Here is a 25,126-nt window from a genome sequence, read left to right on the forward strand (position 1 = left end):
CAAGGGATTTACCTGAGGTCATGTGAGCTGTCTGCAGACAGAGCTTCCAACTCTCACTTAAAGGTCCTGTCTGCTGCATAACCCTTTTCTGCTTGTGGAGGGAGTTTAACAGTCAGTTCTGGATGGTTTCTGCTTCTCCGTGCCGGGAAGTACATGGGAATTCTGCAAGCTTCTGGCTGGTACAGCATAAGAAAGTGAGCAAATCTGTGTTTCTGATTTGCCATTTGGCTCTCATGATGAGGAGACCAACCCCAGCCTCTCCCTAGGTGAACTGTTTTTAGTGAAAAATATTTTTTTTGTACATTCATGAGGCCCCTTGAGGGTCCTTAGCACTACAAAATGACAGGGAAGGAGGGGTGTGACTGTGATTATAGTGCAGTGCATTACAGGTGTCTCTGTAAGCTCATGTGGCTATTTTGTTAATACTGTCCTGATAGTTGAGCAAGTGCAAGCCAGTTGCCACCAAACCAGAGGACTAGCTGTTCCAGCTACTCTCTCTCTTTTAAAAAAAAATTCCAAAAAAACCCATGAACTTTTCAGTGTCTGGTTTGTTCCCAGGTAGGATCCTGACCCTTTTCTTGCTGGGAGGATACAGAGCAAGCATAAGGCAGATAATCTTCTCACAAATGTTAGTTTACTCACCTGAAGCTGTTCTTGGTTTAGCAGAATTAAAGTGGCATCCATTTGTGGCATTGTTGACCCAGGCAGGGTTGGTGATGATCTTCTCCAGCTGATTGAGAGTGCACTAGATAGAACGTCCTGTGCTTAATATACTGACTTTTTGAGCCCTATTGGAAGTACTAGGAGTTTTGTAGTTTAGCTGAAAATAAAGTCAAGCATTTTTCTTCTCTTATTACATTTTGCCTTGCTTTGTGGTCAAGGAAATGTTTTCCAAGTGGACAACTTCATGCTTTTTCCCTGTGAGAGATTTGAGCAGTTTTATATCTCTTGGCCTTCACACATGTCCAGAATAGAGAAAGAAAATGCAAGGAAGGTGTCAAGGGTAGTTAAAGGGAAAGGGCAAAACAGAGGGTTTGTTTTGTTTTTGTGTTTTTTCCCCATGAAGTTTACATGGTATTAATTTTCTAGGTGATAAACCCTGCTCCTCTTTGGAAGAACTGTGTTGGCAATAAGTTTGCATGAGCATGTCACACCAGTAAAGCAGAAGCAAGGTGTGTTTTCACACCTTCTGGTACCTCCTTTCAAAAACTCTTTCCTGGTACCTGTGGGTGCACGAGATGGGGACATGGCTTCTGCTGTCATAGTGCTGGGAAATGTGCTTCTCTGTTCACATGAACTTTTCAGTGTCTGGTTTGTTCCCAGGTAGGATCCTGACCCTTTTCTTGCTGGGAGGATACAGAGCAAGCATAAGGCAGATAATCTTCTCACAAATGTTAGTTTACTCACCTGAAGCTGTTCTTGGTTTAGCAGAATTAAAGTGGCATCCATTTGTGGCATTGTTGACCCAGGCAGGGTTGGTGATGATCTTCTCCAGCTGATTGAGAGTGCACTAGATAGAACGTCCTGTGCTTAATATACTGACTTTTTGAGCCCTATTGGAAGTACTAGGAGTTTTGTAGTTTAGCTGAAAATAAAGTCAAGCATTTTTCTTCTCTTATTACATTTTGCCTTGCTTTGTGGTCAAGGAAATGTTTTCCAAGTGGACAACTTCATGCTTTTTCCCTGTGAGAGATTTGAGCAGTTTTATATCTCTTGGCCTTCACACATGTCCAGAATAGAGAAAGAAAATGCAAGGAAGGTGTCAAGGGTAGTTAAAGGGAAAGGGCAAAACAGAGGGTTTGTTTTGTTTTTGTGTTTTTTCCCCATGAAGTTTACATGGTATTAATTTTCTAGGTGATAAACCCTGCTCCTCTTTGGAAGAACTGTGTTGGCAATAAGTTTGCATGAGCATGTCACACCAGTAAAGCAGAAGCAAGGTGTGTTTTCACACCTTCTGGTACCTCCTTTCAAAAACTCTTTCCTGGTACCTGTGGGTGCACGAGATGGGGACATGGCTTCTGCTGTCATAGTGCTGGGAAATGTGCTTCTCTGTTCAGGTTCCCCTGCTGAGTAACATACATAGTTAACTTGAGGGAAAACTATTTGTCGCATAATGTTAGCTAACTCCTGAAATTCAGTTTACTGTTCTTTGTTCAAAAATCCATATCAAATTGGAAAAATAGTTCCAGGGTCTCTGGAAGTTGTCTTTCCTAATGGTTTTTTCCCAAGCACACATCTGATGGTGACCTTGGCTGGTAGTTCTTTTTCCTGGGAAGTCTGAGGTTAAATATAAAGCAATTTTACAAGGTGAAATTACATGCATTGCTTCCTCTGTTCCAGATGCATGCCCTCTATACCTGAAAGGTACATTAGATATTTGATGCCTCCTTAAATATTTCTGACAGTGTGAAGCGGTATTAGATGAAGAGCACATGCTTTCCTTCTGGCATAAAAGATTTTGTGTAAACAAGTGTTCCAGACAGTCACATTCTTAGAATATTTGTTCATTAGGAATCATTATTTTCTTCCATGAGGTGAGGAAACTGGAATATAGCTTCAGAAAAGAAATGAATGGGGTGGGAAAACTCTGTCCTATCTTAACAAACAGTAAAAATACTTTTTTAGTAGCAAAGCTTATCTGTGCAATTAAAAAAAATATCTTAATGACAAAAATAAGTTGTAGTACCAGATCAGAATGCATTCTTGATATCAGCATGTTCCCTGCTCATTATTTTGAAAACTAGATACGTGTTTTTCCAAGTGACAAGTTGGCAGCATATATCCCTGCTAATTCATCTGTGTTCTGGTGTGCAATGTCTTTGATTTCTCCTTGGGAGGCTGCAAGGACTCAACGGTAGTAGATTCAAACTGGAGAGCTCTTCCTGTTGCCTGGCAGTTTTCGAAGCAGTTAAGGATTATGGGGTGAGAGCATCCCCACTACTCAGTGTCTGACTGCAGAAGCCTTGCAGGAGCCTGAAATACCTCCTTGTTTCTTTTCAAAGGCAGGGTGCTTAGCCAGGACACCTCTGAACATAATAATCAAGAATAGCTGGCGAGTTTGGAAAATCTTGGCTATCTCTGTTGGTGACCTAATTCTAGCAGTAAAGCTGAAAATCCGTAGGTCACAGCAAAGCAGGTTAGTGCCTCCTCTTGAGTGAGGCAGGTTCCTGATGAATGGCACAGCTGCTTTGCAGGCATCTTGTTGGCGTGGAGGAGGACTCTGCGCTGGTTGGATCAGTGTCGCCAGACTTTGTGCCTGTGAGCACACTGCGTATCCCTAGAAGGATGATTATAATGGTATTAGTGAGAAGGAGGGCACAGGACACTGTTGGCTATTTAAAGAGCAGGTCTATTTTTAACCACCTTTTAACAGAGTTTTTATTAGACTGGGCTGGTTGGGGCTTTATAATTAACCAGCTTGGGTTGCACGTTGATGTTTACGGCTTGCTTTGCATGTTCCCTCATAGCTAGTTGCAGGATTGTGACTGAATCTTACTTCCAGGGTAGCAAAACTATGATACCTGTGTGGTTGGCAGTAAGCATGGTTGAAAAGTTGGTGCCAAATGATCTTGTGCAAGAGGTACCTAGATGTAACCATACTGGCAGCAGCTAGGCTGTGTTTTCAGGTCAGAAGAAGAATGTGATGTAGAGCGTTTATGACCTGTGATGGCTATAGCAGGTAACATCATGTGTTGTTCAATAGTCAAGTTCAGTTAATTATATTCACCAGGGATTAAAATACTTGATGGCTAATGGCCAAGATCAATAATAGTAAAACCTCAATATGTAACTTCAGGGGGAGATTAGCTTTGATAAATAATAATCACAGACTCTGCTCCAAAGCATCTGTTGCTATTTGACATCCCCTAACAAGTGTCCAGATTGCTTTCAAAGAAAGGCAGAAAGCCATGGAGAACCTGGAAGGAGGGAAAAGAAACTGATGGACTGATGAAACTGAGAGTTCAGTGCTAGATTTGGGTGAAAATGAAGGGGCGACAGAAAATGCCAGGCATTGATTGACTCCTTTCCTCTGCTGGGCAGATGGCCACCTATCCAGCTCTCATCACCTTTTCATTGTGAAGAACAGTCTGTTATATTTGATCTTTCTCTACTGAGTTGAAGTAGTATGTCTCATTGGTGCCTCTGAAGATCAAAGGGGTTAGGAAAGGATGAGCAGTCATTATTACTGAACAGCTGCGAGTTCCTTCTGGAGGAGGCACCTTCCAAAATTGTATATTTTTTATTATTGTGAACATCTGTATTCACTTTTTTTTCCATTTCTTTAAGCATCCTAGTTTTGGAAGCCATGGGATTACAGATGGTCTCTTTTTATTATTATTATTTTATTAATTTAAATGAAGCTTCTGTATTCTAGCCCTCTAGTTCAAAGAACTTCAAGATAAGCAACAAATAGGACCCAAAGGCCCAGAAGTTACCGTGTGAATAAAAATAGCCCCAGATATATCCCTTCACCTTCAGAATCATAATGTTGCTTTAGTCTAATTGTTCGGGATCTGCTTGATTTAGGATTTCTGAGTGCAGTCATGGGGTTCTGTTCAGACATCAGTGCATTTGACAACTGGATTCTTGTCCCAAATAACTTCCAATCCAGTAGACTGTCAGAGAAGAGGGGCAGAAAAAAACCTGGGCAGGCTGAAGGATGATGGCTAGTGATAGCAAACTGGAGCCAAACAGTCCAGCGTTTGCAGTGCTGGTCGGAGGACAGAGTGAAAAGGAAGATAACAGAGACTCAGTGTGAGATTACAGAAGTATTACTACCTGAAATGTGCACTTGGATAAGAGTAGGACCCCAAGTCTTCCATAGTTGTCCTTTTCACAGCTATCTGCCTGATTTTCCCTCCTTCTGTCACCCTCTTTTTTGATTATGGAAAGCCTTGAAGTAATCAATATGCCTTTGAAATACTAACAAAATGAGGACTGCCCTCTCAATAGATTTCAGCTTTAAACCCAGAAGGATCTCAGGAAAGAGAGAGACCTTGACAGTTGTGTGATATGAAGAGTCGGGGGGAGAGCATGTCTCTCTCCAGACTGCAGTAGGCTAGAAAGACTCATGTTGGAATGGACCAGTGGTGACAACAGACCACTTGGCACAAGGTTTCATGATCTTGCAGCTTCTATTTGCCAAGAGCCTGAAGCTCTTCCAAAGTTGAAATCACTGATGAGACTTCTTGTCTAGAAGAGCTGGGGTTAGAAGTAATTTCTGTATCCTATGGGGGTGCATTTGGCCCTATGCTAGCTCTATGGTGGAGGCCATGCAGGCTGTGGGGACTGTCAGGGCAGGGTTTGTAGGACAGCCTCTTTCCAAGCTTACAACAGAGACTGTGAGCAGTATATTTTAAGTTAAAATTCTTGCTTTATGCTTACTTTAAGGCTTGAAGCTTCTGTTGCAGATAGGAACTGTTTATGTGCTACAAAACTGGTCGTTTTTTCCCAAGTATTTCAGTGGTTTGGTTAAATGCTTCCTTTTCCAATGTACCTTGTTTTGGTTTTGTGCCTGAGGTGGCCTTTGGACAAAAAGCTGCTGTTGCAGTGCATCAATACATTGCTCTTTGTATTTCATATCCACTTACGGGCTTGAATCAGGGTGCTGCTTTCTTGAGCACTGTACCACCAGTTATCTCCCCGTTATGCAGCTTGTCAGCAAGCAGAGGGGCATTGATTTATGTGACTTTGAAAAGCTGCATTGCCTTGGGTTTTTTTTGTTTTTGGTTTTACTGCTATTACTGTTCTTACTATTGTTAAATCATAGGTTTCTTCATTTGTGGTTTGTTTTTTGTCTGCCCTCAATTGGAAAATACAGTTGAGTGCCTGTTTGTCTGTAACTTTTGCAGACAGGTCTGATATGGTTAAGATCAGGCTGAAAATGTTGCCCATATAACTTTTTTGTTCTTTTAAATTCCTATTTATAATACGTTGTTAAGTCTTTTTATTGTTGGTCTTAAATTTGTGTTTATTTTAAATGAGAGAAAGACATCAAAAAATGTAAAGCTCTAAAGGCTTCATTTTTTACTTATTTTTTTTTTATTTTCAATTACTTTTTCGTGGTACATTTTATTAGCATTTGCAATACAAATGCTCCTACAAATGCTCCTGCCAGGGAGCCATCAGTAGAAACTGACTGGAGATGAAGAGGCAAATGAGTAAGTACCTCCTTCAGCTGGGAGCAAGCATAGGAAAACTGAGACCCGATTCAAAACCGGGGAAGCAAGGATTGTTCTGAATGATTTTACAGCTCAGGTGGAGAATATTAACTTCTAGCTGCGTGTTTCTGAGCCAGATTAAAACCTGTGCCTCATCCCTGGCATCCTGTGGGGCTGGGGTGGGTGGGTGTGTGTTGGTGGCGGGAGGGCTGGCAGCAGGTGCAGCGCTGGGCCCCCCACGCCCGGCTGCTCCCTGCTCCCCGTCCAGGTGCTTGCCAAAACCTCCTCATCCTTCAATGAAGACAAACGTTCAGTAAAGCAGGGGGTAGACACAGTGGCAGAGAAGGCTGGGGGTTAGAGATGCGAGTAAGGAAAAAAAAGATCAAGTCATGTGATAGCTGTTAGAGATAAGCCTGTGGATTGGTTTTAGAAGGAACCCTATTTTTCCCATTTTCCCTGTCCTGGGTTTTTTTTGCATGTGTTTCTCATCACTTTCATCTCAAAATCATTCTCATGCAATGAATTATTCATGTGGGGTCACTTGCGTTTCTCCAGGAATTGCTTTCTTTAACCAGTGATCCCTCCTGAATTTTTTAAGCGATCTATTAGCTCTGAAATCCAAACAAAGTTGTTGGTTTCTAATTTCAGACTTAAATTAGTCTCTACTTTGAAAAGGTGTAGAGGAAAGAGGAGGAGGGCAGAGGGGAAGAGTGATAACGCTCTTTTCCATGTTAGGATCTTCTTTCTGGTGTTTTTTTTGGTGGTTCTTTTTTGGTTTAATTCTGTTTTTTTAAAACCTCTTAGAGATCAAGTGCCTGATGTAGCCTTAGTGGGACTTGAGCATATTCCTAATGTTAAGCACATGCTTAAATCCACTGCTGAATTCAAGCCAAATAGACCTGCAGGCATAGTACAAAAATATCTGGGAAATGCTTTCTTTTTCCTCAGATGCTTCCTTCTTTAAACATACAAAAATCAGAATTCAGCATTTTGAAAGTCTGCTGGAGGCAAGTTGGTCATTTCCTGCTGGGAAGGAGACTTGATCTTTTAAAGATGGGAAGAGGGGGGATGGGGGTGTGTGTGTCTCTGTGTGTGTGTGTGTTTTGCAGATGTCCGGGCCTTGATTCAGGAAAGTCTATCAGCAGCTCTGACTAGGGGATAGTGCTGAATCTGGTAAAGCTGCTGCTTTCAGAGCTGAGCGTGCACACGTGTTTCACCCGCTCCTCAGCAGAGAAAGTTTCCTGTCTTAGTTTCCATCACTTCTGCCCATGGTAGAAGCTGGGAAAAAACCTCACAAACCCAAAACCTGTCCTAGCAAAGAAGCTGCAGTCTCTCCAGGGATGTTTACATTCAGGAATGACTCCTGACAGTTGTGCCCACACCCGCTCCTGCAACAATGGCATTCCAACCCTGGGCTGGCTCTCACAGGGATGCTCCTCAGACACTGAAGGTAGGTAGCCCCTTTGTGACCAGCAGACACAAAAGCTTGGGGCTGCCACCACATATCGCTTAGTTCCCTGGGGACTTCTGAGGCAGGGAGGAGGCTGGTGGCTTTGTGCCCAGCTTGCTGTGGTGCACAGTGATGGGGTAAGTTGATTCCTACCCAGACCCCTCAGAAATGTTCTCGGAGGAGTGGGGGAAACAAAAGGGGATTTTTTTTAAAATTTAATTTTTTTAGGTGTTTTTTTTTTTTTTTTTCCACCCAGACCTTCTGCAGTGCAGTTTTGATCCAGGCAAAAGGAAGCCCAGATCCTGCAGTAGGATTTGGGTACGTGTTGTACAGTGAGACAGCTGGAGCTGTGAGCAAAAAGCACGCATAAATAAAGGCTTCCTCCCTGTGCTTTATATAATCTGAGCAGATGATGTCATTGGGAGCTGGAGAGGAGCACAGGCTGGGAAATTACAGCCCTCTGCAGCCAGGCAGAGCCAAGTGCAAGGAGGGGCTGCACGGAGCACAGGCCAGGCTCTTCTCTCATAGAGGCTCAGGACAGAGAGCCTGGGGCTCAGGCCTGGAGGGGGCTGCAGAGGTAGAACTAGGTAATCCACATACAATCAGAAGCGCTCACACAGGCACAAAGTGAAGGGGGGGAGAACAGCATGTGCCTAGTGGGCAGCAGTGGGTCTGCCATTTCAGGGGTCAGCAGCCCCTTCTTCCACATGCAGCTACCTATAGCTTGTTGTGGGTCAGCTGGCAGGGTTGTGGGGCTGCTGGGTTTGCTCATCGCTCTTCTGCTTCAGTCTCCTGGCCCGTCTGTTTAGAGGGTGATGTACCTTTTCCCATAGCAGTTCCTGACACAGAAGAGAGGGCATCATTGCTCTGCTTGCCCTCTACATCCCAGACCTTCTAGGCTTCTCCTACCACTGGCACAGGGGAAGAAGAAGGAGGAGCAGCGGGCTCTGTCCTAGCTGGAGTAGCCAGATGGAACAGAATAAAAGCTCCCGTAGCTCTTTAGAATGGAGCTGCATGGCCACCCTGATGCCCCACATGAAAGTCTCAAACAGCAATCTTCCCCCTCATCACGCTGAGCAAGAGCAGGGCGCCAGGCTGATCTCTTGGGAATGGGGAGAGCCCCCTCCTCTCAAATCCTCCATTAATTCCTTCTTCAGCACATCCAGCACCTACTATGTCCTCAGGACGCTGCTGCAGGAGCCTGATTTTTTACAAGGCCACTTAGATGGGATAAAGGGATTCAGCTTCTCTTGTCTCCCTTGAAGCAAGCGTGCAAAGGCTTTGGCTTTGGTTGAAGCTGGAATTCTCTTCCTGACATCCTCTGTCTTCCCTAGGATTGAAGCAGCGAGAAGCAGCAGCCCTTTGCTCCAAGCCCAAGTTGTTTCTGTTATGTAACAATATGGGCATTTAGGCTTGTTTTTCCAGATATTGGCACATGCATCAAATATTGGCATAATCCAGTGGTTTACATGGAAGGCTGTCTGGCTCTGTCTGGAGCCTGCACAATGCTGGCATTTTCGTTGAATATGAGAGCCTGCAGCATTGTCAAAGCCACGTTGCAACAGAGACCAGGTAAACAGGGGAAAAGATATTAATATTGTAGCCTGACCTATGGGATTACAGCTGTCCAGGTACAGCTCCAGGACTTGATAAGGAAGATTAATAGGTTTGTGATTGCTTTCTCTCTGAAACGATCTTTTAGCTAAGTTTTCTGTGAGGCCTTTGAGCTCTGGAGTTTCATTCAGAATTTTCGAGCCACCCATCAGTGTGCCAGACCTGCCTGTGTGCTCTGTAGTTTAAGAACCCATCATGGTCCACTTGAGCTGTTGGAAGTTGAGAGAGGTCAGGTACTATGACTGTGTTGGATTTTTTTTTTAAAAAAAGGAAGGTATTGCCCACTGTGGAGGGGCAAGAGCTGGGGATGCTGTTTGATTCGATCTCTCTGAAGGAAGTTTGTGTGCTGGGACTGTTTGTGGGCTTGGTTGCTCTCTGCTGTCCCAGCTGCACCAGACCAGGGAGCTCCAGAGCAGTTTTAACTGGTGTCGTCCCTAGCAGTGTGAGGTGACTGCTGGGGCAGAAGAATGCTGGTTGTCCCTAGTCTCCTCCAGCCTGAGGACCTGGGCTGGCCCTCTGCTGTATGCTAACGTAAAGCCCTGCGCATTTCCCTGTGGTTAGGCTGTGCTTGGAAGTACAAACGTGCTTACGTTTGCAGCGGAGTCAGAACTCGGCGTGGCTCAGCTCTTGAGTGCAAAAGGGGAAAATCCAACTGCAGCACGGAACTGAGTGCTTGGGTCAGACCTCTCCCAAACCTACCTTGGCTCAGCCAGTGCCACCTGCCCCTGTAGGGTGCTCGTTGCCTGAGCCGTGCTATGTGCTGTCATGAGCTTATCAGCTCACACTTGTGCCCTGTGTCGCAGGCAGGCATCCCTTCCTGATGCCTGGTGTGCTGGCAGAGGCCATCACACCTGCTGCAGGTAACAGCCTTTGGTGGCTGGCCAGCAGAACCACTGCCATGAGAGGCTTCTCTGAAAACCTTCTGTGAGCCTAAGCCAATCTTCTGGGCTTTGAGAGCCAATGTGAGGGTCCAGATCTGGGGGAATGTTCCCTTTGGGGCCAGGCATGCTGGGGAGGTAACTCTCTTTCGAGTGCCCTCACGAGGACAAGACCCTCAGACCGCTTTGTCCCCTCCCTGCCCTGTCAGAGTGCAGTAACTTTCTTCCATCGGGGCGAAACAGGAAGTGTTTCAGTGTCCAGGGTTTTATTGCATGGCTGGATCTTTACAGTCTAGCTTTCAGGTGCTTAACATGGGTTGTCTCATCAAGTCTGCGCATAACCTAGCTTTAGACATGGCAGCTCTGTGCCATCCTTCCAACTGCTGTCTCGGCAATCCAGCCAGTGCTCACTCCTGCCCGATGCTGATGGCTGGTTCCAGGAACCGCAGTTCCTGGTGCATTGCCTTCTCCAGTTCCTGGTAATACCTCCAGTGCTGAGACTCAGTGCAAAGCTCAGGGTGTAAATGTGTTGTCCGTTTCTTTCTGCATTCAGCAGTGGACTGTGATATGTTTGCCGCTGGTTAGATGTTAATTCCTCAAACTTGTTATTTTCTGTTGCAGAAATAATTCAGTTGTCACAGTGGGCTGGGAGCTGCCCTTGCCCAGCAGGGGAGGGGGGAGTCAGTGATCCTTACCTGTAACAGGTTCTTTGTAGCAAGTCCCTTGTTGGGTGGAACCAGCCCTGCTCCTCAGCCCCTGATCTGTGCTGCATATTTAACTTGGGCTTAGGTGAAGGGTATGGCTGATACTTGTGCTGTGTGGAGATATGCTGCTCTGTGCTGCAGCTCAGTGTCTGTCCTGTGACGGCTCTGACTTGATGACTTGCCTCTCTGGCTGTTTAGGAAATCTGTGGTATTGCCAAAAAATGGGTTCAAAACCCAGAATGTCTTTAGCTGTAAGATCCTCCTCTTCCTTTCTCTAGCTGCAGGAAGTGAGTGTCCAGTCTCTCAGGGAATGACGTGAACTGCCAGTGCGAACCAGCAATGCTTTTTCATTACTGGCCCTACAGGGACATAGTACACCTGTAGTGGGTGCACACATCTCCCCTTAATCAAGCTCTACATTGAAAATGACCTTGCAGGTAGAAAAACACCCCCCCCATGTCATCTGTATGTCAGTGGGGTTTGCCCTAGAGCAAGCTGAGACGTAAAAGATGAGATTGATGTGATTACTGTTTTTTCAGTTTGATTTTTGGATTATGAGGTTCTTTTCCCCCACCCCTCCAGTTGTTAATATTTAATGAAAAACACATGTTTCATTAAGGCCTTTGCTGGTCATATGCGGCCCTGTGGCTGGTCTTGAGACAGAATGATGGACCCTTTGTAAAGAGATTTATAATAGCAACAGTGAGGAGCTCACAGCTACGATACTGCTAGTGAACACTCCCCTGTGCTGACAGTTCATCAGCAAAACCCCTGACCCTTCCACCCTTAATCATCCTTGCTTGTCACTGACATAATTGCCTGATTACAGACTCCTCTCCCCCACCCCTTTCAAACTGAGTGCAATGGTGAATTTGAAAAACAAATGAAAATGAACTGTCCAGGCTCTTCCCCCCCCCCTCACTACATTGAGCAGTGAGATGGATCAGGCTAAGATTCAGTTTCTTTGTGCATGAGCAGGGACTGGGATGGGCTTTCAGGACTCTTTTGCACCGGTGTTTCTTGCATGTGAATGATGGAGCTGATGTCATTGTGTTATTGATTGTGATGACAAGTTTGGACATAAATCATTAATGTCTGGGAAAGAGAGAGGGAGGGGAAAAAGGCAACCCACACTTGATAGTTTTCAATAAATCTGCTGTTCATTCCTACACACAAGATAGAGAGCAGCCTGAGGACGATGTGGTTTGCCACTGCTGCCTGAACCATTTTGCCCAAAATGTCTTTCCATCTGCAGAAAATGGCTCAAATCATCAGCAACACTGTTGTGCTTGAGTTTGTCTTTGTAGATGTGAGCCAAGGTCAGAAGACTGCCCAGGGGAAGGTCTTGGGTTCTTTTGTTCCCACAGACCTTTTAGACATGGACCCAGGAAGGAATAAAAGTGCAGTTCTTGGGAACTACCATCCTTCAGCTGCCAGCAGGGATTGTTTACGTGCTTCGGGTTGACCGTTTTTCTCATTGATCTTAGGTCAGTTGATAGCAAATTTCCCTGAGCCAGGGGGTAGCAGTCATTCAAAACTGCTTTCACAGAAGTTCTTCTCAACAAAACAGGCAGCAGTGAGAGACGGAACCTATGAGATACTTGTACCATTTGCCTGCATGCCTTGCCCCTGCACAAAGTTCATCCAGATGAGTCAGATTATCTGTTCAGACAGCAAGACTATCAACAGTGTCTGTCAGAGGTTAGCAATAATGCAAGTATTTCTAGCAGCTGATGTTTGCAGTGTAAATAGTTTAGTGACAGTCTGTCCTGGTACTTGTGGGGAATTTTGTGACAGGTGGAAAGGGAGAAACATGAAAACTGCTCTGTAGGAGGGAAGCAGAGAAGGAAATGCCATTCCCTTTCTGAATGCGTAGCGTTGATCCTCTTTTTCTCCCTTTGCAGCCGAGCTCACCTCCGCCTGTGTCTAGAACGCTTAAAAGTTCTGATACCCCTAGGACCAGACTGCACCAGGCACACAACGCTTGGGCTGCTCAACAAAGCCAAAGCACATATCAAGGTAAGAGCTGCTTTTCCCAGCTGCTTTCAGTCTGGGCTGCTGGGAAGTGCAATTCCGTCGCTAAGTCTGGCAGCCTAGAGGTAGCTCTTTTGGAGGAGACTAGCAAGACTTGCCCACTTTGTTAATCATTTATCATTGCTACAAGCCACATTGTTAGAGGAGTCCATAATGAACTCCGTTAACGATGGAAATGATGGATTTGGAGAGCAGGGGTCTCGTTCTGTATTGTGATCATTCAGTGACAACTGCATCTCTTTAATGAAGAGCATAGCTGCTCTTGAATGACTGTGTTTTCATGGGAAATGCAGTGTTTTTACTGATGTGCTAGTGAGTTTCCACTGGCCGAACATTAGCACAAACCACAGGATTGTGAGACAGGGCTGGCTTGCTGGGGTTTCGTGTGTGAACCTGCCAGCTATCCCAGCGCTCTTCTAGATTCACTTTTGGCAAAACAAAGCATGAAAAGAAAAAGCAGCATTGTCAGTATCTGGAAGGGGCTGAAGTACTTTGTTGCAGGTCAGGATAGCAAGAGGGAGGATGGGTGGTGAAGGAGAAAAAGTGCTGCCGAAGGGACAGTTAGCCTGAAATGACTCCTCTTTATGCAACGTGCTTGTTGTAGGAAACAAAGAACAGTGCCCTGGTAGATTTCCCAGCTGTGATCAAAGAAATCTGTAGTAGGTTATGTAAATCGCTTACTGAATAGAAAACTGTTTCTGAGAAATCCTACTAAACCATGCAGCAAGGAACACAGAACTCTCAGGGCACGTTTTTATGTTACAGTGGATGATAACAATCCCTGAATTGGTTTGATTAAGGGAATTGAGGCCCCTTCGTGGACGAATTTGGTAATGCAAGTGGCTGAACCCATGTGAAATGACCCACAAACTGCTACAATTAAAATTGTTACCCATGGAGAAGCTCTATCCTCAGAGACTTTTTACGCTAATGTGTATTATTTAGTAGGACTTGTGCAGTGGAAAAAATGTGAGGATATGATATGGCTCTTGGAAAATGCACAGCAGGTTGATTCAGGGCTTTCTTGCAGCTCAGATCCTTCTGGGATCTGGGAAGGTCTAAGCAAAGCAGGTGGCTGGGCAGTGGAGGTGGGAGGGAAGGAGAAAAGTATGAAACTAATTATTGAGTCCTATTTGATCCTGTCAGAAACTTGAAGAGACTGAGAGGAGAAGCCAACACCAGCTTGAGAACCTGGAACGAGAACAAAGATTCCTAAAGAGAAGACTGGAACAACTACAGGGTCCTCAGGAGATAGAGCGAATACGAATAGACAGCATTGGATCTACCATTTCCTCAGATCGCTCGGACTCGGAGCGAGGTGCGTATGGCTGAGCTAGCGCTGCATCTCCAGGACTTGGCAAAGTGAGGGCATGAGATTCATCGCTTCTTGTCTCTCAGCAACCCCTTTCTTTGGTGTTTAGGCTACTGATTTTGCTCACACACGTGCATGTAGACACACAGAGGTGCACACATAGATGAATAGTTCAGTGTTTTGCTTGTGTTCTAATTAAGTGTGTTATTGCCTACCTGAGCTGGTTTCTTTAGCATTGAAAGTTTCTCTGAAATGCTCTCTAAAATGCCAAAACAGTAGTTAGGAAAAATAATGTGATCAGAAGATGGTGGCTAAATACCTGATGGTAAAGTTGAGGTATCAGTTGTGCTCTTTGATCTACTGAGTGAGTCTCTTGACAACACAAAGAGGAAAATCTAAGAAGAGATTAGTGGGACTGGAACACATGTTGCAAAGCAGCATCCAGCTTCTCATTCTGTTTTTGGGCCACGATAAACCAAGGTACCATGGTATAACCAAGCAAACAGAACCAAACACATTGCCTCTTAAAATCCCTGGAGTGATACTACACACATACCTCCCTTTTTTTTCCAAGCTTCCCACGGAGTTCATCTCAGTTAAAACTGGATAGAGATGATCTGAATGGTTAACTGAATTCAGATAATTTTCTTATTTTTTAATATTTAGGCACAATAGATGGTTTGATATTTACTGACAGACCCAAAGATATACAGCATGTTGGCTGTGAGTCTGTAGTTTAAAAAAAATCCTTTTGGAAGATTCCTAAACAATATGGAAACCAAGATATCTAGTTAACTAGATCCCTGCTTTAAGTCTTTCTTAAAAATAAGATTTATGATCTAATTTAGATTTATGATAAGATTTATGATCCACTGTGCATCTCTGAGACTAACCCAGATCCCCATTGTAATGTCCCATGTAAATAGTGCCAGTTTTGGCAACGTAATATCAATCAAGCAGCATGTTTTGTGGGAACTTCTTACTCCATTTTCTGTTGCCCTCTGTTTTATCTGATTTTGTTTCCAATACAAGGATAACACCAAAGAAAGAGGCAGCAGAACAAGTTCAGTGCATGGGGTGGCCCACCTATGCTTATAGTGTGGCCTGCATGCTTCAGGAGTCAAACTCCTTTGCCAAGATCCTAAGAAAAACTCCCAAGCTGATGTCTAGTCTTTCTATAAGCCGTGTCTGCAGTCCACCCCATTCCAGGGAAAATACTGAAAGTCTTCCTGCTGGACTGCTGTGTCACCCCTGGCTGAGGGAGTCCCAGCAGCTCACAGGCTTGAAGGAACAGTTGGGTCTGTGGTGCTAATCTGTGTGTATTTCTCTCATTTTCCTTTTTAGAAGAGATTGAAGTGGATGTTGAAAGCACAGAGTTCTCCCATGGAGAAGTGGACAATATCAGCACAACCAGCATCAGTGACATTGATGATCACAGCAGCTTGCAGAGTATTGGGAGTGACGAGGGTTACTCCAGCGCCAGTGTCAAGCTCTCGTTTGCTTCCTAGAACCAAGTGAGACAACAGTGCAGGGTGATTTCACTGGGGTGATCAAACTGGGTCCTAGGTTCCAGTATCCTCTTTCAGAAATGACATCTTGACAGCTAGTCCTGGAGAGACCTGTATATAAAGCTTTTTGGGTAAAGGAAGCCTCCACAGAAACTCACATGTGTTCATTTGGTCATGTTACCAATCCCAATTCCTGCTTGCAAAAAGTTAGACCAAACACTAGTCCTTCTGAATTCACTGAAGTCCATTTGTTTCTGTGGGACCTGGATCTAGACCCTAGTGATGAAACACTTTGCTTTGAATTTATTTGTTTGAAAGAGGATACTATAGACTCATCCCTCTCTTTCTGTCACAAGATCTGAGAAATGTTAGAATTTCTTATATTGCATTCAGGTTGAACAACCTAGTTTAGGCCCTTCTGAAGAGCTTTTGTGGTCCTGAAAGGACGTGTCCTACAGTTTATCACAATCCAATGCTGTTGTAATGTACTAGGACATCTAAGAAGGCTTAAGTAGCCCAGGAATAACAGTGGTGATTAATTATTAAGGTCTCATTCTGTGCCCAGAGAGAGAGGGGCAACAAAGAGAGACATTCAGGAGAGAACACCATTCAGCTCAGCTTTCTGTTGGACATCATTTAAAAAGCAAGTTAGTACCTCTGATGCGTGGCTAAAGCCAGAGGTACACACTTACAATCTACCAGCACACCATGGGCTGTATCATGCCTCAGGCTGTGACACTGGCAGCAGATCTCCCAATAGATGCGTGCTCATACAGAGGCACACAACCAGCTGAGGACACAAGGAAACCAGCACATATGAAAGGTGATATGCCAGGAAGTCATGCCCAGATACTGAGCCACTATGACCTTTTTATTTGAAGAGATTTTTTGATAAACATTTGTAAATGTGTTGGGAGGGAAAACACCCCAAGTCTGATGCGTCTTTTTAGAGCTTGTCCATATGAAACCTTAGATGTCTTTTATATGAACTTATGCCATGAGGAGATCTCCGTTTTGATGAAGCACTTGACACAATGAAATGCAAAGATGCTTTTTGCCATGCACACGATGGATGAAGGCTGTGCTAGCTGGAAGAGGAGAGGTTTGGTGGGAGTTTCTTTCGTTTTCTTTTTAGAATCATTCCCTTTGCTGACTTTTGAAGTTCCAGTCCAGTAGTTAAACTAGTTAAGCTCAGCACGTCTCTCATGTTAATGTAATGTTTTGACTGCACATCCTGTTCCCAAGGGCCTTGCCATCTTATCTGTGCAGGTGCTGTTAAGAGCTATTATAGCAAATGTTTTCTAATTTTCTTGGAGATGAGCATTCTAACCTGCACTTTGAGGGCTTTGCTTTTTTTATTTTTGTCTTTTTAATGGCCAGGATTATTTTGTTTTCCAAGTTTTAAAAACCTTAATAGAGTCCTCACCTCTGGCATTGTTTGAAACTTTGTATATCCTTAAGTAATTTAACTACCCCTCATTACTAAGAAAAAAAGAGGAAAAAAATGCTTTATAAATTTCATAACTTATTGCTGATTTGAATGGGTTGTTAATTTCAGTCCTTTAGATTTTATTTTATTGTTTTAGGTAGGATTGGGCAAAAAGAGGTGAAATAAAATAAAAAAATAAAGACAACCATATTTAGCAGTGCAGTGGAATTGTGTTTAAATGTTAGCATATGGTCCCCATTAAAGTAGCACTTTAACGCCATTAAACATTTCTGTATCTGAAATGAGTTGTGTTCTTCCATCTTGGTCATTTGTATCACTTTAGCTGCCTCTTTGTTCTTCTTGTGCCCTCTGATCCTATGATGAGAAGATCCTGCGCAGGCCTGCTGTAGAGCTTTGCATTAAGTTGTTCATGTCTAAATATTCTCCTCCAAAATGTGTCATCCCCTGGAAGAGGCACAATGCAGGTACTTGAATAGAAAAATAATCTTTCTGTGGCTGTAATTAATAATTTCTGTTTGTTTTGGGTTTTCTAAGTTAATTTGCTTACTAAGTCTGGGTCAGTTTGCTGCTGTTAAGTCTGTTTTCACTTGTGTGTCTGTAATCCAGTAGCTCAGTACATCTGGTCTTCTGTCTTCTGGGAGGTGACCTGGCAGGAGCAGGAGTCTGCCGCAGACTGAATTGAATTCTATGTTAACAAATGGGGCCTGAGGGTTTTCAAAGAAGTGCTACTTGGATTTATGTTTGGGGTCTGTATAATCTCTGGTTGACAAAAAGGTTTGGGACAGTCTTCTGAGTGGTGAAAAGTGGGAAGCTTTTGCTCTAGCAAGGTCTTATTTATTTATTTATTATTATTGTTCTCCTTGAAAGTGTTGACCACTGGCAGTCTTGGTGTTGACCAGTTGAATGCCAGTGGAATTTATTTATTTATTACCCTTCTTCTGTAGCTGTCCCAGCACCTCATCTTTCCTGTTTGTTTTAAATGACCACTTAGGAAAGAAATACCACAGCTGAGAAAAGATGAAGTTCAAGGGCTGGGGAATGCCTTTGCTCTCTAGTTGGTATAAATCAGTGACATGTCTGTGGTTGGAATAAATGTGTCTGAAATGCTTGCTTGTATGCTCCTGAGCCAGTTTGGTATCCCTTTTCCAGTGTTATGGACTGGAAGGGGTCTTGATATCAAGAGCAAATTAAATGGGCAAAATGTAGCAGGAGATGAGCTTCCATCTCCAGCCACCTGCCTGACCACTTGGCTAGCAGTGGTCCAGCCAGAAAGAGGATCAAGAATAAAACAAAGTTAAGAGCTTTTATAAAAACTGCTGAAGACATGGAGTTGGTTGCGCTGGTGCTGGGGTTCTTTGTGCCAGGTCTTAGCAGATTTCAGCTAGAGTCTGGGTAGTTTCTTATGTGAGGGAAACATTTATCTGGCTTTTCAAGGTTGTCCTGCGCTGCTTTATTACTGCATTGTGGACTCTGGCCCTTTCAGAATGTGTGCACCTCACGTGGACTGTCATGTGGACTGTCATGCTCCTTGTCTCCCTTGGTTGGTCTGTAGTGTCAAAGTGTTCAAGGTGACTAATTTGCTCAGAGAAGTTACTGTAAGTGACTTTTAGATTATTTTACAGGCCAATTTTCACCAGAAGAGTGCCCACAGAAGCTTATTGTCTGTTTTGTCCAAACTCAGTCCTTAAAACAAACAAAAAACCCCACAAAAAACAACCACATTATTTTCATTCACCACAGTAACTCATTTCATCCAGAACGACACTTCTCACCACATTTTCCTTTCATATTTGCAAAATTATGTGAGGGTTTTCTTTATGGCTTACTTTATGGATGCTTTTGGTATTCTGCTTTATTTTTAAAGTAACAGAAGTCCTAAATCTATTCTCTGCTTAATTTTACAAGAATATGGTGACTTTTCCTATAAAAACAGAATTGGATGTGCTTTCCTGAGGCAACTCGCCCACTCAGCAGACACACCTGCACGTGCAGCTCCTTCATGAGCTCATTCTGTGAAGTCCTTCCTCTGTAAATTAGATCCCTGGTGGGTCCTTTTGCTGCAGACAAACCCATTAAAACGACCATCCAGCATTTTCCTTCCTTTGACACAGGCATATTACAGTATGTCATCTTGTGTGTGCAGACAAGGTGAAGATGACTATCTAGCTGCATTTGTCACGGTTATCCTGTGGTGGGTTGTCACTTGAAGGTCATTTTCATGTCCGTTCCATTAGAGGCATGTCAGTGACGGAGGGGGTCTCAAATCCCTCTGTCTCAAGAAATCTGAAGGTCAATAGAAATGGAGTTAACTATACAGACCTATTGTGTTGCAGGTTTTTTGGTTATTTTCTTGTCTGTTTGTTTGCTGCCATCTGTTTTTGGCCCCTGAGCTCCAGCCTCCTGCTTTTCTGCTTTTTTGCTGCTCCCTGTTTCTGTCTTGCACTGTTGAAATGGATGAAATGTTTGGCTTCAGTGGAAGTGGGATCAGTCATGTGCACTAAATGGAGATAATAGTTTTATGTTAGTTTTTTTCCCCCCCTAGGATCGTAAGCTTTTTTGTATTTTCTGGCACCAGCCATACCTCATTGGAAAGAGAAACTGGGTTTACTTCCTGGAAGGTAATAGTAAAACCCAGGACTTTCTTGTGAGGTTAGGGAGGTGATAATATTCCTAATGAAACAAAATCCATAAATAACAGAATGAAGTCTGATTATTTTTTTCCTGGGCCTTTGTCCTGTGGACAGATTTTGTGGTGAGTGATAAGTTCTGTGACCTGATAGTAACTGAAACTCCTCTGCATCTGTAATATGGTCTCTGAATTGTCCTGTGGGACCCTCGGGGAAGAAGAGTGTGTCCTTCTGCCTGTCAGTTCACCAGTCTGCACGAAATATCTAGAAAATACTGATGCGCTATCAAATTTGCTTGAAATTGGTGAACAGATCTGACAGAGGGTGAGCAGGGGAGAGGAGAGTGGTTGTCTGCATACACAGTGTTTTGGAGTGATATGATACAGAAAGGCAGGTTGTTTAATTGGGGATAATACATCAGCACTGACCCCAGCTTCTCTGGTCATTTCTGCCTGAAAAGAGGACTGATCCTTTAATTATTTAAATATTATAAAGAAAGAGTCTATGGCTGTGGTACTAAATATGTAGTATCTGGGGTTTATGCTTTGGATGTTGCTGTGTTTGACTAAAACTAAAGTGTTGTCACACAAGGAGGGGCAGCTCATGTTGAGGTCCCTTCAAAAATGTCAAGGATCAGGAATTGCTCAGCAGCCTCTGGGAAGGGTGGATGAGTCCTCTGAGGTGGCCTCACATACAGAGCTAATGATTGAGTCAGACTGCGCCGCTGGCCTGACTGGTGCAGGGCAATGGTGTGAAATGTCGTTTTCTTGCAGAAAGATCTCCAAAGCTAACCATGCTATAAGGACTATGGGTAATACTTTAATTTTTTTTTTCCACCTTTATTTTGTATATACCCCCATGTATTTGCCCTTTAACCAGTCATTCAACATCTTGACTTGCAGTCTGCTGTGCTACAGCTCCTGTGCTGGAGCTTCATTTTAATACTGTGTGTGTTCAGAGGAGACAAACCACTGTAGAGGACTGACACTGGTCTTCAGGGGGTCAAGAGAAGGCAACCAGCTTCCACACGTTCCTGGGGAGGGCAGGGTGGCCCAGCCAGTGCTTTTAAAGCCATGAAGGGTATTCATGTACTGGAAATGTTGCAGTTCAGAGAAATCGGGCAGAGAGGAATGCTGAGTAAGTGGGTCTGAGCACTAGTAATAATGCTAGTCTCGCCTCAGGGGACATTCCTGGGTTGGGGTTTTCTGCAATAAGGACCTCTGGGATGTTTCACCATACAGTTTTGACCCTCTAGTGTGTGGGGCTGGAGGACACTGGCATTTCTTGTTACCTTCCAGCATGGGTCTGGTGTGCCTCCTCCATGAGGTGATAGTTACAGGGGTGGTTTGAGAGAAGACAGATGTAGCATTCATCTATTCCCTCCTCTGTGATTCCCACTGAAAGAAGAGCTACTGAGCCAGAAAGCACGTGCAGTCAGCTTTGGACCACATTCACCCCTTACTCAAGGTCTCATCATGATCATGAACATTGCAGCAGGACTTTGTTTCTGCAAGGATTAGTTTTGATCTGAGGGACATTGCAGGAGAGCAGAATAAACCATCAAGCATTAAAGCCTTTTATGGCCATTGTTGTAACATTGTGTAGTTGCTAGTCAGAGTGTACACAGACCTAGTTCATAAATTGACTGGGCAACCAGTGCTTTAGCTAGTGCTCAGTTTAGCTAAGGCTAGGAAATACTTTCCATTTAACCCCTTTTCAAAAATACTCGTCTCAAAAGAGTTTGTTTGTTTTGGTTTTTTTTATCTCCTCCTGGAAGGCTTGATGGGGAAATACAAAAGCTCTTTCCTCACCTGGACTGGTGGACAACTGTGCAAAATACACCCTAGGGCATACCTGATGGCAACTCTGCTAAAAATGTAAGGTTTAAAACTTGGCATCACTTGTAGTCCTCACAGAGAACTACTCTTTGGGAAGTAACATCACCTTTCAGTCTAGGTGAGAGCAAGACATGTTCTGTGAGCATCCATCATGGGAAAGCTTTGCGTTTCTGCACAGACCACGGCATCATTGCAAGGTGAGTTCAGTATAGGAAGGTAATTACTTTACAAAAGGCAATAATGTGTTTCGTGCAGCAGAGCTTTAGTTCAAGGCCAGAGTTCTGACATGTCACTGAAGTTGCTTAATCAAGGTGTATGTGAACTAGTTAAGATATATGGCTTGGCTGTTTACCATAGTCCTGGTGCAAACATTTCTCCTTAGTTTGCAATGAGTGAAGCTTTTTAGAGTGCAGATAAAGACTGGGCAAATTGCAAACAGCAGCACCAGTTGCAAGGTAGTGATACTTCTCTTAGGCCTGACCCAAGGACATTTCCCCTTATCTCAGGCTTTGTGTACCTGTTGCAAGGCACGCATTTGTTTCACAAAATACAGCCACAGCTCTGATCCAGGTGAGTGGAAGTGTCCTCATCAGTGGAAGTACAGAATTTTGCTATTGGTTTTGCCTTCTAAATGCCTCCAATGTTGATCTGTAGTTTTCTAAGTTGAAGTCCTTTTGTGCAGTTAGAAGCCTAAGACCAAGTATCTACAGAAATAAATAACACAACAGTCTTCACTCTGGCATTAGGGGAAGCAGAAGAGAAATGGATTGCCATGACCATTTGAAGTTGCTATTCTTAAGACTGTTCCTAATATTTAAAATTTACTGGAACAGTAAATTTTACTGGAACAGATTGGAGAGTCAGATTTGTGGTTTAATTTTCCCAACAAATTGCCATATGTACAAGATTGAGGCTGTACTACATAAACTGTTTCCTGCAGGTACTTACTTTTAAAAGGAAACATCCATCCTGTACTTGTCATCTTGCACAGTATCCTCATACTAAAGAAGCAAATCTTTGAACTCTGACAAATCTTTTCATGTCTCTAGCTTAGTGGTTTTGCACTACTTAATTTTACACTTAACTTTCGTTTTACGCTTAACTTTCTTTCCCCTCTGTCATGTCAGTATTTCCAAGTACTCTCTATAGTGGGATTTGCTGCCACTGAGGTGGGTACTTTTATTGCTGAGAGGCCAGAGTTCTGAAAAATCTGCTTTTTTACTGTTTAAAGCAGATAATAAAAAACCCCAAACAAAACTAAAATAAATAAATACAAATAATTAAAAAAATAACCACACAAAAAAACCCCAAAACCCCCCTCTGCCCCCAAAAGAAACCTCCACAAGCCAATACTGAAACACTTTCAGTTATATTTTCAGGTCACTTCAGTGTTTGTAAAATAAGAAACTTTTTTTGTTCATTTTGGCAATTACCAGCATTGCTTAAATTACCAGCATTTATTTATTTTTCTATGTGAATGTCTCAACACTTCACTAAGGCAGCGTTCCAAAGCCAGACTCTATACTAACTGGGCCCATCCTGCAGGTGAGGAAACAGCATCCAAAAAAAACCCCTTAAGTGGAATGGTTGTGTGGCCAAGATGGCAGTTTTGGTGCTTTTCTTAAATACCAGTTGGCTTCAAAATGTCCTCTCTGCTGTAACTCAGCTACCCACAGTGTTTATAACTGTGCCATTATCTGTTCTAGGTAAGGCATTTAAGAAAACAAGTGAATCGAAACTTTCAGCATTTCTTTGCAGTGCCCAACACTTGCAGCCAAGCTTACTAGGCAAGGGAGGCGACAATAAATTACTCAAACAAAATGTACTTGTTTTACTAATATTTTTGGGGGGAAGGCTCAAGAAAAATTAAGTCCATGAGACCGGCTAGTTTTAACTTTGGCCAGACTGTATTATCTGAAGGGAGGCTCATGCACCTCTTGCGTTCCAGTGACTCACTGCACCTTGTTCTCTTCTGGACTGGTGAACAGATAGCCCTGTGACAGGCCATTTATTGTATTTATGACATCAAGAGATGAGCACATATAGCGCATGTCCAGTATCATTGTCCAAAGACTTGATTTTTAAAAAAAAACTCAAAAAGCAAGTGGAGTAAAGGCTCATGATGCTTCCCAAAACCTCCAGGTGTGCCTGCTTCAAAGTGTTTCAGTTCTAACTTCAAGATGCTCCGGTGTCACTGTATCACAGCATCTGTGACAGACAAGAGGTGACCTTCCTCAGCAGTTAGCTGTCAGTGTCACAGGACTATCACCTATTTGATGTCACTATTGGGACTTGTCTCTAGTACTAACTCCCTTTCTAAAAAGCAGTAGTCAGATTATTTTACTCTCAAGAGCTTTTGTATCCAAAAGAAAACAACACCCCCCCACTACCATTGAATATGGGGAATTAGGCAACATCCACTTCATCTTGCCGTGACTTGACTCACTTATTAATATTATGGTCTGCCCAGAAGATTCTATACTTGCTGCTCTCCTGATCATTTACTGTCCCCCCACCATGTGCACTTTCACTTAGTCAAATGTATCCAGCAGATTTTAAACACTTTATTTAATAAAAGTTAAACATACAAAACTGAAATTAACACACTTTGTATTCATAAAAATCACCTTTTCCCGTTATAGGGAGAACCTTTTTCTATGTATGGATTCTAAACTACCACTTGCAGAGTTTAGCTTGAGTTGTGACTCAGGTAACTGATGGACATTTCCACCAATCAGTGCATCAACAATTGCTGACGTGACCTGATCTAGTTAACAAATTACAAAATGAGCTACATTAACATAATATACAGGGAAATAATGGTCAGAGTTAATGGACAAGAAACAACACCCTTTCATTATTTAATGTGGGAACAGCCAATGTACTCTTGTCCATTAACTCAGCCCTAGATTTTACAAAAATAATATCTACATTGTATACAGGGCTACCCATTAACTTCTTTAAACACATGACGGGTCCAGAGATGGCACCACTACTGTGAGACACAAGCAACAGAGGAAAGCAAATCACACATGAAGTATGAGAAAGCAAGAGCTCTTACACGTGGTTTCCTGAAATGAAATTGAAGGGGCTCAGCAGCAGTGTAATACAGCTGAAGTTACAATGAACACTAGGGCCAGTCAATTATTGAAGGGCAGAAACTTCAGACCAACCTTTCCTCACTCACACCTAACTCAGTGTGATCTAGGCATTTGTCCCTGCTGTGCTGCAGTTTTACCTGACTAAAGGGAGGAGGCCCAATGCTGTGTACTCCAGCTGTGACCCTGCCATCAAACCTTCAAGATCTACAACAGGGCTGATGATGGCTCCTTTCCAAAGCACAGCCATTTATGTTCTCCAACTCTCTGATACTTTGGGAGGGGTGGGTACTTTTAAAGTACAGTTCTGTACTTTGAAACTGGAGTCTAAATACCTTGTCCTATGGTTTTCTGGCTACATTTAAATAACCTTTCAGTAGCTTCCTATTAAAATTTTATGAGCATTTAAAAAAAAATAAACAACAACATCTCCTCTGCTTAACTTCTAGTGC

The 25,126-nt window shown here is 43.3% G+C and overlaps 1 protein-coding gene across 1 annotated transcript in view; it reads left to right on the forward strand.

Annotated features, from left to right (window-relative positions):
- The window catches only part of MXI1 (MAX interactor 1, dimerization protein), a 46,959-nt gene extending 29,572 nt beyond the window's left edge, over positions 1–17,387 (forward strand). Inside the window, exons 4-6 of the mRNA XM_010007907.1 lie at positions 12,712–12,826; positions 13,988–14,159; positions 15,498–17,387. Coding sequence (XP_010006209.1) covers positions 12,712–12,826; positions 13,988–14,159; positions 15,498–15,661 — 451 coding nt within the window. The 3' untranslated portion in view covers positions 15,662–17,387. The remainder of the gene's footprint in view (positions 1–12,711; positions 12,827–13,987; positions 14,160–15,497) is intronic.
- The last annotated feature ends 7,739 nt before the right edge of the window (positions 17,388–25,126 follow it).

Source organism: Chaetura pelagica, unplaced genomic scaffold (genome assembly GCF_000747805.2).
Source record: "Chaetura pelagica isolate M959 unplaced genomic scaffold, ChaPel_1.0 scaffold531, whole genome shotgun sequence".
Lineage (NCBI taxonomy): Eukaryota > Metazoa > Chordata > Aves > Apodiformes > Apodidae > Chaetura > Chaetura pelagica.